The sequence below is a fragment of the Acanthisitta chloris genome, unplaced genomic scaffold, assembly GCF_000695815.1.
Source record: "Acanthisitta chloris isolate BGI_N310 unplaced genomic scaffold, ASM69581v1 scaffold2175, whole genome shotgun sequence".
NCBI classification, from domain to species: domain Eukaryota; kingdom Metazoa; phylum Chordata; class Aves; order Passeriformes; family Acanthisittidae; genus Acanthisitta; species Acanthisitta chloris.
The window spans coordinates 8,558-26,940 of record NW_008675163.1 but is presented as its reverse complement, the minus strand read 5'-3'; the positions used below and the strand labels follow the sequence as shown (position 1 = coordinate 26,940).

Genomic DNA, 18,383 nt, shown 5'->3' with positions numbered 1-18,383 from the left:
AAAGAAGGGAAATTAATTATCTTGCTTCATTATAACTGCAACAAACAATGCTCAAGAGGCAGAGCACCCAGCACCAGACTTATTAGGAAGAGAGTGCAGCAGGAACAATTTCATGGAAGTACATGAAATGTTAACTCTGATTTACCTTGTTCAAAAAATTGTGATCGCCTTTTTAAGTTTTTCAAAGAAATAGGTTCAGATGCTATTTGAAAAATACAAAGAATACAAACAAGTCAATGAGGTGCCTTTTTTTTTTTAAAAATTACTACAACCACTGCATAAGAAACTAGTTAGACCTCCAATCTACAGCAATGTCACTTCAGAAAAAAAGCCCCTGAACCACAAAGGCAAACCTTAGTAGGTTACATCATATACTGATTAGTATTTCACTATCACTAATAATGTCCAACTACAACAACAGTGCAAGTGTCAAACTTGGACTCAGATTCTCCCAGTCTAATTTAAGCCTCCTCAACAACAAACTGGATAGAGGAGCCTAATCACCATTTAAGGTCACCAGAAAGGCACCTCCAGGGGGCAACTGATATCTGGAATTCTTTTATAAATTGCCATGTGTATTCAAGATAAAATGAAATTCCTATTTAGTTCCTATTTAAGGATTATTATTCCATTAGGAAGTATATGTACCTGGTTTCTCTCACTGTCATCAGGTAAAGTTATAACTATTCATAGCATTGTAAGTAATTATTCATACCAGAATCATCAATAATGTTCTCCAGGAATAAAAGTAAAATAATAATAGAAAAACAACCCCTACCCTCAAAACCTCACAACTGAAACAAGGGGAGAAAAAAGGCAGCAAAAAGTTGAATACTCTTTACACTCTTCCTGGACAGTGACATAAACCAACACTCATACTGACAGTCTCCACACAATGCAGTAGCAATTATAATAAATTGTGTGCCACCTTCTCCTTCACCCCTACCACAAAGTGAATTTACAACCACTAATGCAGAGACAGGGGGGTTTGTCACAGCTTTGTTGTCAGTTATCAAACTGCCTAGCACATTGTGGAAGCAAACTACACCCACTTCGGATGCAACAAGATCTCTGTGCTATCTGTCTAGCTTTCAGTTCATTAAGGTCTCACTTCATCCACTGTATAAAGCTTGCAATGATTACAGGTTTAGCGTCTGTGCTTGTTGCAAACCACACAATTAGCAAATGAAAAGCAACAGTGGTTTACCTCTTTGTTCATTAGAGCCAAGATCTCCTGGTGTTCCATTTATCAATTTTGTTTCCGTATCCTGAAGAAAATTAAAAAATAAAGGTCTTAGGCTCATTAGATTTGTGGAAGCTTATCCAATTACACATCTGCCCTGACAGGAACCATCTTTCATGAAATACTTCAGAACACTTTCCACAGAAAGATACAAAGCTATCTAAAACTTTCTGAGCATATTATAATAAAACAACTGCAAACACTTGAGGGAATTGATAACCAAATGCAAATTGTTGCTGAAATAAAAAAAAAAGTCCATTTGCAAGAAACTGCCAGAAGCCAAGATCTTCCTGTTTCAGCTCCTTGGCAGGCAAGGTGTTATTTACAAGTAATTTGAAAGCATGTATACGCTTGTTCTTTGGGACTGCAGCTTCCATGTATGCTAACAATGCAGGTTAAAGTATTTTCTAAAGAATAAACACTCCACAGGTTTTAGTTAAAATATAGTCTGCACATATTTGAATAGTCATCACTTAGCAGTGTCCACTCATCAATAGATAGTAGCAAGTCTTTTAAACATCTAACTTACCTTAATCTGTACATAGCTGTATCTCTATCTTTGCAGTATCCTATTTTTTCCTTAAGCAATACAAGTAAAAAGAAGACTTCCAAATCCTTTTCTCCATCGTCCCCCTATCAAGGCATTAGATTTTTACTTTCTTCCTCCCCTCAAATCCCACAACCCTTCAAAAATATACTCACAGAACTTCGAAGGCTGCTGGAGAAATCACTTTTTGTTGATATGGTGGAAACATTTGAAACGTGTTCTCCAGAAGTTGCATCAATCCATTTATTTTCAGATGTACCTATAATGTTGGTACCCATACTGGTGAGATTGAGGATTTTATGCCTTACATGTGGCAGGGAAGGCTGGTCTTTGCCCCAGTCTTTTTGGTATGTGGAGGATCAAGAAATTAATATAGACAGTAATGTCAAAGAACAGAACAAGAGTTTGTGAAAACACATTCAAATAACACAAAAACACACAATAGAAGAGGGAGACACACAAATCAGGTGGAATTTGTGAAGACAGGTAAAAGGGCTTTTATGAGCAGACCGCCTTCCCCCAAAAAAATGCAAGATGTTAGTCATAAGCCAGGTAAAAAGTTTGCCAGATGTTCTGCTAATACATGCTACAGCATGTCAGCACTAAAGAGCAGTTAGTATTCATTGGAAATTATTTCATTGGCATTAATAAGGATCAAGAAAATTCTTCCAAATTTACTCACACAAGGTACAATGTGACTCATACACTATCCAGGAAAGGGTCATTTTTATGTCTGTGCTCATCAGAAAGCACAGAGAGAAAAAAAAAGGCAGTCTAAACTAAACTCACAAAACTGATGAAGCAAAGACAAATGATATTCCTCTCTCTTGATGGCATCATTTATCTCCTAACATTACCTAAAATTTTATTCAATGAGTTCTTTGCCACTAATCTGATTCTTCATTTGTGCTAGGTCCTGTAATGGGATTTGTTTCTTGTCTCTTCCTCACCCAACTATTTGAAAGCTTATTCTACCCAGCTTTCCACTAAAAAAGCGCTTTGTATTTATACTGTGAAAGAAATCATTAGTCACTCTTAATTCTGCAAAAATTCTTCTGGCACTTTGAAAGTATATCCTGATTACATCCATGGCAAGTCTAGTGATGCTACAAGGCCTTCAACAATGATGGAAACCCTCACTAGACAGAATGGGTAGTATAATTCTGGAGAGATTACAGCATCACAGTGTTTGGGTCAATGACCAAAATTAGAGCACAGAGGTGGGTACATCACCCACAAGCTAATACATCACTTGAAACACTCCCTAAAGAAACACAAGATTCTCCTGCCCTGAAGAAACAGCTGTTGATGCAGAGAGAGAGGGGCTCTAAAAATTACTATCCCCTAAGGATCAGCCCCTCTTTGTTCTTGCAATATGGCAGGAAAGAAAATGTTACATTCCCTTTTGTGGTGGTTGCACACTTTTACCTGTACATCCTTGCAGAGACAGGCTAGAGCACAAGAGAGGTCAATAGTTCAATGCTTTGCAGATTTGCTTGTCAAGACATTTCTAATGCATGAGTAGTTAAAAAAAGCCAAGTTGTGTTAAAATGCAACAGACATGCTGGGAAACTACTTAGCTCAGATACGTATTACTACTGTAAGGGTAATAAGGACTCTCAGCTGTCAGGTACAGCAGAGGCAAAGCTTATTTGCCTTACAGAGCATACTGTATCAGCCCGGCGAAAGAACTCACCATTCTTTCCATATCGTCTGACATCCATGACCAGGTTTCCAGTTTCTAGTGCTCTGTTGATGGCTTCTTCCCACTGACTGTAGTCCATATGTGAAACCTTTGTGCCATTGACAACAATGATCTCATCATCCACATGTAGTTGACAAAGTGCTGCAGGGCTACCTGCAGAAAACAAAAGAAAAATAAAATTATGTCTCCATTCACAGTTTTTTTTAACCACAGTTGTGATTGAAGCGGGGGAGTAAGGAATCACTCAAAGAAATGCTTAATGGTAGATATTCAGAAAGTCTTAGAAAAATCTGCTACACTGTAATACAAGGTCAATAAACTCAGTATCAAAGTGACCTTTCAATTTAGAACTTATGCCAAAGCACAAATAACATAATCCTTTTGGACTTTTAAGTCTTCACATTCTGGCTAGTCCATTTAATAAACAACATCTGGGCTCAGTCTTGCCTTCAGTAACTCACCTTTATAATCTAGGATGGTGACAGAGAGGCAGCACCACAGTGTCTCCATCCCGTGATTAGCTGAAATTCAGCCAATATTTGGGTAATCCTCTTATTTGCCAAAAAACCAGCCTGCACTGTGTTAATTCCAGTAGAAGCTGGTTTTCTCATATTCTTATTTGCATATTCTCTGCTATACTGACAAGAGCATGCTGCTTCATTGCTTTGCTAAAACAGTTTGTTAGCTCAGAATTGACTGGTAGTTGGGCTCAAGATATTGATGCCTGCTGTCCCACTAGAATTCTCTGGATTCTACTTATTTTGTCTATTAAGAGCAAATTTTATGGCAGCTCGGACTTTGAATCTACTGATATTTTGCAAGACAGGCTGCACTTTATACTTTCTCTCATTTACTACACATTGACAGGCAATCTCAGTAGACTAAGGACAGAGAACATAGAGGACCAGTTCAGAAACTTTTTCTCTATTTAATTCAGAAAGTGAGTGGGCTAAGAAACTCAGACTCTCCAAGATTTTATGAATTACATATGAATTGTTCATCCATTAACCATTATTCCCTTAGTTGAATAGAAAATAGAAAAGCCAAGTGAAAATGTAGTTAAGGATTGCACAATAAATCTTCATGTTAATAAAATACAGCAAATTTGAATTACACAATTGAAGCATTTCCCAAAGTAAGCAGTGAAATCCACACATCTTATTTAAAATATACCACGAGCAATGCTATATTACATTATTAGAAACAAATGAGGACAAGTATGACAGAAGATCTTGACTGCCTTCTCACTCATTAGTAAAATACTGCTGTACGTCTGGATCATCCACTAAGGATTCAGATAGCTTTTAATCTTTCTGGCACACGAGAAAGTTAAGAAAAGAAGAAATTTTAGGCTTTCTAATACTGTACCAGTGATTCACTGTAGCTCACTAAAAAGCAACACTAGCTACTATGCTAGAAGAACATGGCTCCATATTCTGTTTTTCTGTATTCTTCTTAAAGTATGGACTAAAAACTTCATTTGCAGTTATCAGTAAAATTTTCAAAACACACCAATTGCATTTAAGCAATACTGTAGAAGAAAAAGGTGGGGTTTTCATTTGGGGGAAGAACACATGGGCAATAGTTCAACTGGAAAAAAAACATGCATCTCCTTAGAGCCAGGAAGATGTTAAAGAATTAATAGATTTTCAAAGCTATTAATGAAAGGTACTATTAAGAATACTACTGAAGATACTAATACTGAAGTTACTACTTTCAACAACATAATATATCATTTGGAATCATGTCTGATATTTAATACCATATAGTTTGACCACATCTAGACTAAGCCTTATGCTCATGGTACAGGGAATGCTTCAGGCTCAAGGAGAGTCATCAGAACTGGTAATTCCTCTGTTACGTGCTGTGACAGAATGAGCTCTAGGAACAAAAAAAGGACTTGTTCATTTTGCACAAATATTTTGTCAGGGATGAGACCCAGCTCATAGATGTGAACATATTTCTCAGCTGCATAGTTCTTCCTATACCACCATTAGAAAGATCTATACAGACCATACCCCAACCATACAGATTTGACTGAATAGCAGCAGTCTCTAGATTGCACATGCAGACCTACTGTAGCCAGAACAACTTACACCACTCAGTTTTTGGCACGTAACTTTTCCAGCTGCTCTTTCTTCACAGACTGTGTATAAAGAGTGCAAACCAGGGCACCTATATTGGTCTTCTGCTCTGATGCACCTTCAGAGAAGCTTACAGGGAATCACTGGAAATTCAGGTGCCAAAATTTGCATAGTGCCAGTTGTTTTTCTTTGTCTAGCTCCTCCAAGACTGTAGAAATTAGCAATAATTTCTTTATATTGCTATAGAGGATTTCTTTTATATGATAGAAAACATGTACTTCATTTTTTCATAGGTTTCCCTGCAGGCAAAAGGGGTTTTCTCTTACCAGTCCCCAGTAAAAACAAAACCAACCAAATACTACTTTTTCCATACGTATTTAGTTATGCCTAACCTACCCCCATCTGCTGTTATTACAAGATATAAACACTAGCTCAATCATGAAAAAAAAAAAACTTCAAGGAACTGGATCAAATTTACATTGTCCTACATGCCTGCAAGTGTTTGATCACAGACATGTGCACTCCTACATCACCACAATCTCAAAAAATTATTGCAAATACAGTGGGTGAAAGGGAAAGGACTGAAACAATACAGATAATAATGGCACAGAGGAAGTTGGTAGAACAATGTCTAGATTAATGACTTTAAGGCTTTCTGCTTACCTAGTTTTTAGTGTAAAGGTTAAAAACTCCTGCAAAAAATGAGCACTACCTTCTTTTATATGTCAAAAATGTGTCTCACTGACTTGTTCCAAGCTTAACTCTTATTAAGCTTTATGAGAACACTCATAAGAAGTTAATTCGGCCTACTAAATAGTCTTCTTAACAGTTTTTTTAAGGAATAGCATATGTAGAATACAGTCTCATTTATAGGTACTAAAAAGATAAATTTAGTTATAATTTTAGTTTAGCAGGTTAACATCCAAAGAAAATCATACTGCTAGTTAGAAAGAAAAGACAATCAGAGAAAGCATTCCTGAAAGCTCTTTCTGGGCTCACAAAGAAGGTGACTAGGGACATTTGGTATGGATTTGCCAAGACTAAATCACACTTGGCCAACCCACTTATCTTCAGTGATGAAATGACTAGATCTGTGGATGAGGGGAAAGTGGTGGATACCATCCACCTTGTCTTTAATAAGGTTATTGACATGATCTTCCACAGCATCCTGACATCAAAGCTGGGATGGTATTGTCTACAGGGCAGAATAACCAGATGAGTGTAAAACTGGCTGGGTTGTCAGGCTGTATGAGTAGTGGTTAATGGCCCATACTCATCTTGGAGGCTGCTTACAAGAGGAGCTCACCAGGCATGTATCCTGGCTCTCTGTGTTTACCAATAACCAGGAGAAAGAGGTGAAACACACCCTGATCAGACGCAAACCCTGCCCAAAGGGTGAGGGTGGCTTATACACTGGAGGGCAGGGCTGCCCGTTCAGAGCAGGAACCTGACATTCAACAGGGCCAAAACCAGAATCCTGCTCCTGGCATGGACTAACCCCACTGATGGTACAGACTGGGCACTGATGGGGTGGATAGCAAGGCTGGGGGACCCCTGGCAGTCGTGTGGCTATATGAACACTACACTACGACCAACAAGTCAAGGCAAGTGATTACTCCATTCACTCAGCACTTGTTATGCCACATTGACAATACTGGGTCCAATTTTGGTGTCCCACTGTAAAAGACACATCAATAAACTGGGGGAAGTCAAATGGTAGGGCACTGGGATGGTCAGGGATGGAGCACTTGCCCTGTGAGGAAAGGCTGAGGAGTATGGGCTTGTTCAGCCTGGAGAAGAAAGGTGGCAGAGAGACCTAACAGCACCCCCCCTAATACCTACCAGGAGATCACTGAGAAGGGAAAGCCTGCTCTTTATTCAAATTTATAGCTGGAGAACACAGCACAGTGGTTATAAACTGGGACAAAGATCAGTCTGACTGGATATGTGGGGAAATTTTTCTCTGAGAGGATAATTATGCAATGCCTAGAGAGGCTGTGCAGTTTGCATCCTTGGAGGGTCTCAAACACACCTGGGTAAAGCCCTGGGCAAGCTGGTCTGAATTCAGTCTTGACAGGCTTTTTTGAGCAGGAGTTTGCTGTTAGGTGATCTTTCAAGGTTCCTTTCAACCTGAATTGTCTATGACTTATCCTTAAAAATAGGAAATACAACATTCCCAAGTGCCTAGCTGAAAGCACATCTTACTCTTTCACGGGCCATTCACCTCTTTCATACTTCATTCTTTTAAAGGGAGCTACAGCTATTGAATAAGGACACAACATGAGCCAGTTGTTGAAAAAAAATGCTAAACACAGGCTATAAACAAGAACACCAAGATACAGTTTATTCTCCCTTTGTCTATACTTTGTGCCCTTCCTTGTGAAAATGGTAGAAAAGCATAACCAAAAACAACAGCCACAAGGCCTTCACCTTCTCCTTGAGGACAGAGCCCTTGTGGATCTTTGTGAATGGCCAGCAGGAACATTCACTACCCTCAGATTTCTCATTTACAGCTTGCAATGCAAATGGACAGACCTCTGCCTCCAAAGGAAGAAAATGAAACCAGAAGCCTAGCAGCAGGGAAAGCAAATGGAAATTTATTCTTCATGCAAAGCAAATATTAACAGTCACAGAATCAGAAAATAGGTCAGGTTGGAAGGGACCATAGTGGGTCATCTGGTTCAAACTCCCTGCTCAAGCATGGTTATCCTAGAACACAAATCCAGTTATGAGAAGTACCCAGATACAAAGCATTTGAAATAAAAAAATAATAATAATAATAACACTGCTCATTAAGTGCTGTTAAATGTTACTTTTTTCCTCTCTGGAAAGTATAATAAAGGTCTAACTAAATTGAAAGTTTCCAGTTACCTCTACTTTCTCAGGATGATCTTGTGTTAGGTGGAAAAAAGGGCACAAATTCAATATTCCTCAAGTATTACTGGCAGTGGTGAAGACCACTGTTCAGAAAACAAGTATTACATGTGTAATTGAGCTTGTTCTCTGCAGATTATTAAAGCTTAGAATAAACTTTATATGTGTTTCATCTCAAGGCAAAAATGTTTGCTTTTCCTCAGTATTAGAACAACTAAAAAAAACCTGCACTGGAAATCAATTTAGAAGCTGCAACTGCTTAAAAATATTAACTGTCTCCAAAATCCAACATGACTAACAATGGAAAAACTGAAACAAGAATTTTAACTCCTAACTAGGTTCCTCTGCATGTGTTTACAAACCATATGAAGTGAAATCTTTTTAATGTAGCTGAAAGGAACAATCTGGATGTAATAAGTCTGTGTGTGCCTCTTACTACTGTTCTGTAAGGGGCTTCGTGAATAAGTAATCATGTTTATGCCTTTTAGGTGGTTAGAGAAATGACCTTGATTAGGAAAATGAATTTTTGGTATTTCTGAATTCAACTTGTTTCAAGAGATGATGAGTCACAGAAATACATTAGCAAACTAAATACTGATTTTTCAGTTCTACACTTGAGTTTTTAAAATGTTTACAACATTCTTAGACGCAAATGCCTTAATTTAGAAGGCTCTGCAAACTAAACATAAGAACAAAAATTTCTGCAGTTAATACACATTTACCTTCTTCAACTGTCTGTACAAAGGCTCCTGAAGAACTCCAATTTGTTGTAAACCCAAAGCTGCGACTGTGGCCAGGTCTCTGGTTCATACTGATTCTCAATTCACTGTACTGTTCCTGAAAAATAAAACATGACACTACAGTATCTGGTATCACAGGAATCTAAATGAGGGAAAGTTTATCCTCTAAATAAGTCAAGCTGGTCACAATGTGCACTTCAATCATCTATTATTAGCATCACAGACAAAGGAAACAGTATTGAAGTCAGTTAACTAACTCATTTGCTTTTTATTCATACAGGTGTGTTTTCAGTGTACATTTATACTTTCTCTACACATATATTCTGCTCTGCATTTTTATTATTTTAAATGTTTTGTAACACAATGCTACAAAATGTAAGAAATTGGAGGAAATTAAACCCCTGCATGAGTCTTCATGGATAGTCTTGTGAATTTGTGGAATACACTGTCTCCTGAGTCAGAGAGAGATGTGAAAAAGCTAGATAAGAGTAATCAATTTATTTTTTTTTGCACATCCTACAGCAGCCATTATCAGTTTCCTTTAGGCTCATTGCTGCAACTAAGTTTACTTGGGCAAACAATTATTCTTTTTATTTTGTGTTAAATACTACCAGCTTGTAATGGATTTTGTAATGGAGACCTTATATAATACTAATGCCAGAATCAGCTAAGTCCATTCTAATGGACTTTCAAGATACTTCCAACATCTGAATCAGAACTTACCATTACCACTTTAAACAACAAAAATACTTGAATGGGATAACATTTTGGAACACTTGCTTTCAATCTCTATATTATGAGCATGTGTTGCATACATTAACATTTTAATGTGAACTCATTAAAAACAATTAAAATATCCAAATGTATACTATGCACTTCATTATCATGAAAATGACATTGTTACAAAAGGAAAACAAAATTATAGACTTTTTCTGTCAAACAATGTTAAAATAGATATATTCCAGCAACACATGCATGGAAGAGACCCCACATGCCTCTACACATGTGTTAAATGCACACCTATGTTTTAACTGCCATGAACCAGCCTTCCTGAAGGGCAGGATTCATTTTACCTAACCTAAAATATTTAAAAGTCTAGAAACCTATGCCAGTTCCCCAAAGCTCCTATGTTGAAACAGCTACAGGGAGCACTGCACATGCAGATACAGCCAGTTGGAGTCTCCAGGAGGTGTAGCCAGAGGAGGACCTAAGTACTGGACACAGAAGTAAACAACATTGCAAGACAACATCCCAAGGTATCGCCTCATGTTACAGGAATGTTCCGGGGAAAACACTCCCCATTACAGCCCAGGGTAAAAATTCAGTCTTTTCTTCAAAACACAGCTACTACCTTGCAAACCCTCCCATACAACCCAAGTCCTTAGGTGAGTATATTAAAAATGAATCTACTAACAGGTTAACACATTGGGCTAGAGAACATGAAAACCTTTGGAATTTGAATGTGTTCCTGGAAATTACTGTTTTTATTTTATTTTCACCATCCCAACATGGCTCTTCAAATCTACCTCTTGCCAGAGGAGTAATGTGACTGTACACTGAACTTCATCATTTGGATAGGTCATCTCTAAAGCAGTTAGTGCTCCATAGACCTGGTGTTATTGCCCTAATGCCTAGTGAACTATATCAGTCTCTCATCTCAGGAAATGATTGACAAAGATGTCAAATGGAACTTGAATTCCTTAAGTTATAGCTTCTTAAGTTACAACACAACACAAGATTTCTTCATTTCTAAAGGAAACTTTTTAAAACAAACTCCCCATATTACTCATTTGTAGTAAGGACGTTGTACATGCTATTCTCATCTGCCTTGCTTACAGAGATACTAAGAACCCATATCTAATCTGTGTTTTCCCTGATTAGAACAGAAATTCCTCTGCCTGATTTGCTAAAACACAAAAAAAACCCCAGAAAAAGATCACGATCTCTTTCTTTATACAACAATTACAGTTTCAAAAAGTTATGATAAAGTCATTGCAATAGCCAAGGAGTATTAAACTACAATGTGTGCCTTTTTCACAAGTGATTAGGAAAAAGAACAGTTCAAAGTGACTGAATTTATATAAAGAAGGTATGGGAAGTGATTTCATAAATCAGCATCCAGGGATCCTCACCCAAGCAACTGGCACAATTAACATTTACAGCAGCATCAGGAATGTGAAGAACTAATCTCTAATCTATCAAGGGGTACAAACCACATCATCAGATATAACAGAAAGGTATCAACAATTAAAGCTATTGCTGGTCATTTTTTACACAGGAAATGTGATCAATTGGAGGAAACAGCACTTCAAAATACACATTTCAAAAAGAACACCAAAAGACCCAACCCCTAGATAAGCACACAGACAAAGAGATCGTGATTGGCTTTAAAATTCATTAATGTGAACATTAATTAGATTCAAGTAAATAGCTTTATAAAAAAAAAAAGGAGGGTCTCAAGCCACAACAGATGGAAAAAAGGATCGTATGATACTGATGTTTATGGCTAGCCTTTGAAAAGCTGATCTTTATTTTCCACCACCAGTTTAAAAGTGCAAATGAATGCTACAGCAGCTCACATAATTCATCTGACATAATCGATTGTGTGCACAATGTGCTAATTTGTAGAATAATAAAAAACTCTGCAAGCATCAAACCATATTTAGAATAACTATTTTGAATTAGAACGAGAAATAAAATTAAGCACATGACATAGAAAGAACCAGGAAAATGCAGCAAAATAACAATTTTTTAAATTATTTTTTCCAAATATTCTCTTTCCCCAGAATGAAATCAAAGGAAATAGCAGTTCACTGAGCTGTCTTCTTGCTACCAGAAAAATATTTGCATTAGATGCAATTTCATTTCTTTTCTCCTTTACTCTGCTGAAGCATTCAGTTACACCAAGTAATCTCATTATTTCCACACTTACCGTGGACTTTGAATCCTCAGGTTCTGTGGGACTCGCAATTTCTGCAGAAGATGTAAGTGAAAGAGAATCAGGAGGAATGTCATACTCTGGTTTAATAATACTGATTCCAGCATCTTGGTCTTGGGATTTTACAGCCAATGCCAAACTAGGAGGACGTGTTGACTGAACACCTTCTTTTTCCTCCTCACCTCTGCTTCCAAATGCACTTGTGGAGAGAGGGTGTGCAGAGTCTGGTTGTGAAAAGGAGATGCTAGTGAACAAAGTTTGAGTTCTTTTAGCTTTTTCTACTTCTCCATTGTATTTCTGAGTATCATCCATCTAGGACAAAAATGACAGTTTGGTAAATATGTGCTTTAAAAAAACTTTTTTTAATCTTTCAGCAATCTTAACATTTAACAAAAACACCTCTCCCTTTCAAGCAAATTCTGGTTACTGTACCCATTACTAATTACTCACTTTAAAGAGGAGAAACATGCTTTCCTCTTGAAATGCTTGCAGAATAATAGTCCAGACTTTTTAACAAAGTTTTTTAAGTCATCTGCTTAAAATTTTTTGCATTCTTAGCATTTTTTAAATTGAGGATTTAGGATAAAGCTATGAAAATCAGCACAGTAATGGGGCAGGGGTGGGGAATCAATGTCATTGTTTCAGTGCTTCACTGAACTGGCACATTTTAGGCTAGCATAAAATTTCAATTTCAACAAAGTCAGCAGACCAGAGGAAACTTGTATCACCTGAAAAATTTGTCTTTAACACTTAGTTATCTTAACTTACCTCCAGATAATTACCTCCAAAGACAGTTTGTTGATAAGGCACACTAAGGAGGACTTAGTACAAGTAATAAAAAGACTATTCTACCAAATACAGTTATCAGCTTTAATTCCAGGAGTGCCTTTAAGCAGAGAAAAACAAGTAAACATCTAAAGCCACAACAAAACTGCCTGCTCTATTAACACAGCCTTCACCACACAGCAAATGAGTCTTTGAAAGGCAACAAAACATTAAAACTCTGCTGTTACCCCAGCTATTCAAGAGGACACATTTACAAACTTCAGGAATGAAGCGGAATTTTACCGTGAATGACCGTGGAAGTGATGAGATTCCTCTTGAGTGGACACCAAAAGGTCTTGGTGTAACCACAGATGTTAACCTAGAGGTATCAGTTTTCTGGTAAGTTCTCGGGAGAGAAGCTGAAACCTGAGCTGACCCAGTTTGAGCATTCACCAAGTAGCGGGTAGACAAAAGAGCCGAGCTCTGCTCCTCTGTCAGGCTCTTCAGCGGAGCAGGAGCTTCTCGAGTGGCCGCGCTCTCCGGCAGGTTCTCCTTGGGCGGTTGTGTGGCATATGCACTTCTGCTGTCCTTAGTGCTGTAGGAAGTATCTTCTTCTGAAAGGTAATCTTTTGCTCCTGCCTGTGTGGAAGGTGCTTTTTCTTCACTAAACACATCATCATTCAGTGAATACCTCCAGCTGTGCTCCTGTTTTTGCTGCTCATAGGAGTCTTGATCTCTCTCCTCCCTATGGGGACAGAGTCCATTAAAATACCAAAGTGACCTTGAAAACAGGCAGGCCCTAAATCTTTCAACTACCGAATGATCAAGGTAGAGCATAAAGCAGAAGATCCCCAGAAAATGAAAATGACAAAATGGCATAATTTAAAAGGCATTAGTATTTTCATAGCTTTGAAAACCTATCTTCTTTCTCCTCCTCCCCATTTCAACACTCTCATAACACTCAGGTGTACTACTGTCACATTATCAGGCTGTTACCATGACAGAAATCTCTTTGCTAAGAATATTATATAGCTGTTCAAGTTACATATCCTTAGAAATTCAGATAGAAGAAAGGAAGAAGGTAGTCCCATAACACTGCCTGAACTGTATAACTCTTTTTGACATTTCTGCTCTATGAAAATGCTATGATGAATTTTAGATAACAAAATAAGATGCTGTCCTTAAGTTCAGATTTTTTTTTTGCTAATCATTCCTTTGTCATATAGGAACAACCACCACAGAGATAATCTTTACCACATCATTTTCAAGATTCTGTTGATACTGGACATTAGCATCCATATTTTCATTCAAGCAACTACTTTTAGTCCTCACAAATAAGTAAATATATAAACAAATAACTAAATAAATCCAAAACATTCTGGGTTTAGGCTTACTAAAATTTCTTTTATGAATACATGCCATGTGCATATTCCCTTCAACTCTGTCACATGCACATTGAAAAAAAAATTTAAAAAGGACAACTGTCACCAGTAGAAATGGTACTGTGCAATTTTTCACTTTTGACTCTTCAGAGAGAATCTTGTTCTGTAAATACCCAGAGGAATAACTGTGGATAGAGGGGAAATCAAGTAAAAGTTTACAGCTCTGTGACAGACATTGAAATTCTGGCTGTAGTTATCCACTGTGGATAAAAGAATAGCAAATACAGTGGTAGAAGACAGGGAAACAGTTAAGCTTACCCAAGAATGAAAAAGGCAACTATCTAGATCAACACTATTGTTTTAACCAATTTAAAGAGGATGCAAATATTGACTTCTCAATACATTTACTTATAGATAACAGAGCAAAATATCATTTATAGAGCAAAACTGTTTAACATTCCGTGCAAACAATACACTAGCTAGCCATATTCAGCCCTTCAGTCGCCTAGACTTCTACACTGTGTTTTGCGACTACAATTGTTGATCTCTCTGCAGAATTAATTGCTACTTGCTGGTAAAAGCTGCTTAAGAGTTCAAAGGACTAGAAATGCTCAGATTTAAGCTCTTCAACACAATACTCCCATTAGGGGCATTACCTCTCCTGATGCATTTCTTTCAGTGACTTGGTCCTCCTTCCAGACACTTCAGAGGCTCTTCTTTCAATTTCTTCTCTCTCCTCCTTTTTCTTTTGCAATTCCGAAGTGTAGCTCTTTCTACGATTCTTCCATTTTGCTAGATCCTATTAGAGTAACATGAATGTATACCATCAGAGTTTTTCAAGACTTTGTAGACCTACAGCAGCATCCCATCACATGCTACCTATTGTCCTAATTTTATTTGCATGTCGGCATTAAAGCCACATCTTCATGTACCTTTCCGCTGAATGACAAAGGCGTTCTCAAATTTCAGTTAAGGTTGCAGGCTCAATGCCCCATCAAGTTAACAGTTCTAATTACTGGACTATAATGTGGAAAAGTCCATCATCTTGTCCTTTTCTTCCCCCCTTAACATTTCCAATTTTATTCTAGAATACCTTACCCAATGACACATAGCTGAAAACTAATGCAAATACCATCTGTATTTCTTTGATGAAAACATTGGAGTTTGGGATATTATTATTTTTCCAAATCACTATAATGTTAGACATTTACTTGAGATTAAATATGCCTTAAATTTTAAATTGAAAACATATATTTCTGTATTTTCTTAATTTCTGTAAAACCACAATGTGAACTGGCCATATTGTCCCTGAAATACCAGAGCTGAGTTAAGAGAAGTACTGAATATTAGACCTGAGATGGCTGAAATGCATTAAACAAAGAACTGTGAACTTCTTGCTTGGTGCTTTGTTCTTAATTTCAGCTTTTTGTTGATACTTATTGTCAAGCAGAGATTGTAATAAAATCAAAGGTCTTCAGATACTTTTATGATGGTGTGCAAATCTACCACAGTTTACAAGCTCAATTTAAGACAGAATTATTAGGCAATAGGACCTCAAGAATTTGAACAAGAAAATATTACTTCCCTCCCTTCTTCCAAAAGATCAAATAATCAGATATCCCAATCACTTAAAAAAAACCCAAGAAAATTCACAAACAAACCATCCCAAACAAAAAAATGAAAGCATTCACAAATTTCAGAAAACACAGGAAACTATGCCCTAACTTTTCTTTATGTCCACAGAAACCAAGCCTGAAAGCTTTAGTACAATACATACAAGTCTTATCCTGAAGCATTAAATATCATAAGCTTCTGATTAAAGTAATTTCAGTTCTGCAATAAACAGACATCCCCAAAACCACCAGCAGTTGCATGGGACGGGTTGTTTCAGAAGACAGCCCTTGAGTTGCTGCACACATGCCAAAACTTGTTTTCTGGAGACACTGAATGCAGGTGACACCCAGCCCTTCAAGTAGAACACGCAAGGAGAGGTGAAAAGGCATCCTTACTTCTTGCCACTTTAGGTCTTGTTCTTGTAACTGTTCTTTTATCTTTTGAAGCTCTTCATAACGGATTTTGCGCAATGTCTGCAGCTCCTCTGCACTGACATCGTTCAAAGATTTACTCCTAGAAAGGAAGACAGTACTCAGCTTTATCACATCTTAGCCATCATCTATGCAAGTGTATCCTTTGAGAGGGAAAGATTTAGTACATCTGAGCGCTCATGAGTGTTATTTTGAATAGAGCAGGAAACACATGGGTAGCTGAATGAACAAGGCTGGGACATGCTCTAGTGCCAGCACTCAAGTCAGTAGTTGCATATTTGGGCAAATAAAATCAGGTTAAGGGAATAAGCAGCTCTGTAGCAGCTCCATGCTGATCAGACACATTGAAGTCCTTGTATCCGACTGCTACTTCTGTTCAAACTTGCTGTTCTCCTTATTGATCTTGTTCCTTTCTTTGACCCAAAAGACATCCTCTCTCCCCCAATCCAAATTCCCATCCCTTTGACTTCTCTCCTGTAACAGCACCAGTATCACCTCCCATTCCTTCCTTCCTTAGGCTAATCAAAATCACATCAGTTAATGATGCATGTTTCCAAAAGATTAGAGTCATTCACTGCTAAATGCTTCATGCATGTCACAGGCCCCGCTAGTTTACATTACTCCTCCGCAATCCTCCCCGGTGCCTTCCAGGTTATGATGGGTAACACAGCCATCTCCCTTGCTAGTTTCTTTAACATGGCTACAAGTTTCCCCCATGAACTCCTACTCCCTAGTTCCCTTTAATTTAAATTTCTCGAAGTTCACTGTTCATGCTCCCCAACCCCATGCTATTTTTTCCTTTACTCTTTCACACTACAGTGATCAACATAACAGGACATTTAATTTAGATATAGGACAAGACTACTGCTCAGATTTGACCACAAGCCTCTGAGACACTAAGCAAAATGCAGGTGTCTCATCATAAGGTTCAATACTTTAATATAAAAGGAAAGGTTTGCTTGTTTTGTGTGTTTGTTTGCTTTAAAAAATACCTTTCTTTTCATTTATCCAAACAAAGTATGAATGACAGAGAGGTGTAAGCAAGTTCTAACAGGACTTGAAAATGTGGCACTTCTCTGATATGCTGGAAAATCAGATAAAAACCAAAACTGACTCAGCACAGAGCTTTGCTCTAATCTGTTACATTCCAAGAAAGCTCTGAACTAACAAACCAGACTCTTACTTCCTCCCAAGAGGCCCAACTCACTTTCACTGGTAACATAAGACTTTGGACTTTGGCATTAACTCATTCTATCTGTTTGCCTGTCTACTTTCTGAATGGGAAGAATGCCAAATTTAACAAAAGTCTCCTGGTCAGTATTGCAGAAATTTTGCACAGTTCTTTTCCTCATTTTTTATGCTTAAGTTATATCACATGTAGAAATGGTTTGGGGTAACTAAATTCTATATAAAAATTGTATCAAATTTGTTCCAGATGAGCTCAAGAAAAGTTACACAACTATGGTTTCTGCTTCTTTCTCTTGAGTTACTATATCTGGCCGCAACAAAATAGGAAACTCTACATCTAAATACAATAAATCCTAAGTACAGGTATAATCATACCAAGAAACAGGATGCTAGCTTTAATTTTAGTCTAAACTGAAAAATCTAACTAGCAATTTCAGCCTTCTGAGTCTCCCTCCCCTAATATCTAACTTCTGAAAAATTCTTGCTTCTTCTGGAAGTGTTTAGTCATTTACAACGTTTTGCCTCAGGGTTAAAATGAATACGTAAATAAATAAATACACTTACAGAAAAGAATTAATTAAGAACACCATGCATAACCAAATACTTAACATGCCATCACAGCAAGTGGAAAAATTATTTCACTGAGTCACAGTACATCCTAAACAACATTTAAGTTCACATGACACTAACCAATAAGTTTACCACTGAAGATCAATAAGCTGGAGTATATAAAATAACCACAGACCATCCACCAATCCCATTATAAATACCACGTTATTAATTATTTTCAGATTCTAGCTGTACAGCCTTCAAAATAAAATATTTACTAATCTTCCTTTACATTTTTAAATGTTTTAAAGCCTAATTTAAAT

At 37.4% G+C, this 18,383-nt stretch overlaps 1 protein-coding gene across 1 annotated transcript in view; it reads right to left on the bottom strand.

The window, feature by feature from the left end:
- Window positions 1–18,383, bottom strand: part of LMO7 (LIM domain 7) — a 42,375-nt gene that overhangs the window by 19,533 nt on the left and 4,459 nt on the right. Inside the window, exons 6-14 of the mRNA XM_009075601.1 lie at window positions 16,288–16,405; window positions 14,935–15,077; window positions 13,200–13,641; window positions 12,126–12,443; window positions 9,176–9,290; window positions 3,487–3,648; window positions 1,946–2,130; window positions 1,208–1,268; window positions 146–202 (exon numbers count right to left, since the gene is read on the bottom strand). Coding sequence (XP_009073849.1) covers window positions 146–202; window positions 1,208–1,268; window positions 1,946–2,130; window positions 3,487–3,648; window positions 9,176–9,290; window positions 12,126–12,443; window positions 13,200–13,641; window positions 14,935–15,077; window positions 16,288–16,405 — 1,601 coding nt within the window. The remainder of the gene's footprint in view (window positions 1–145; window positions 203–1,207; window positions 1,269–1,945; window positions 2,131–3,486; window positions 3,649–9,175; window positions 9,291–12,125; window positions 12,444–13,199; window positions 13,642–14,934; window positions 15,078–16,287; window positions 16,406–18,383) is intronic.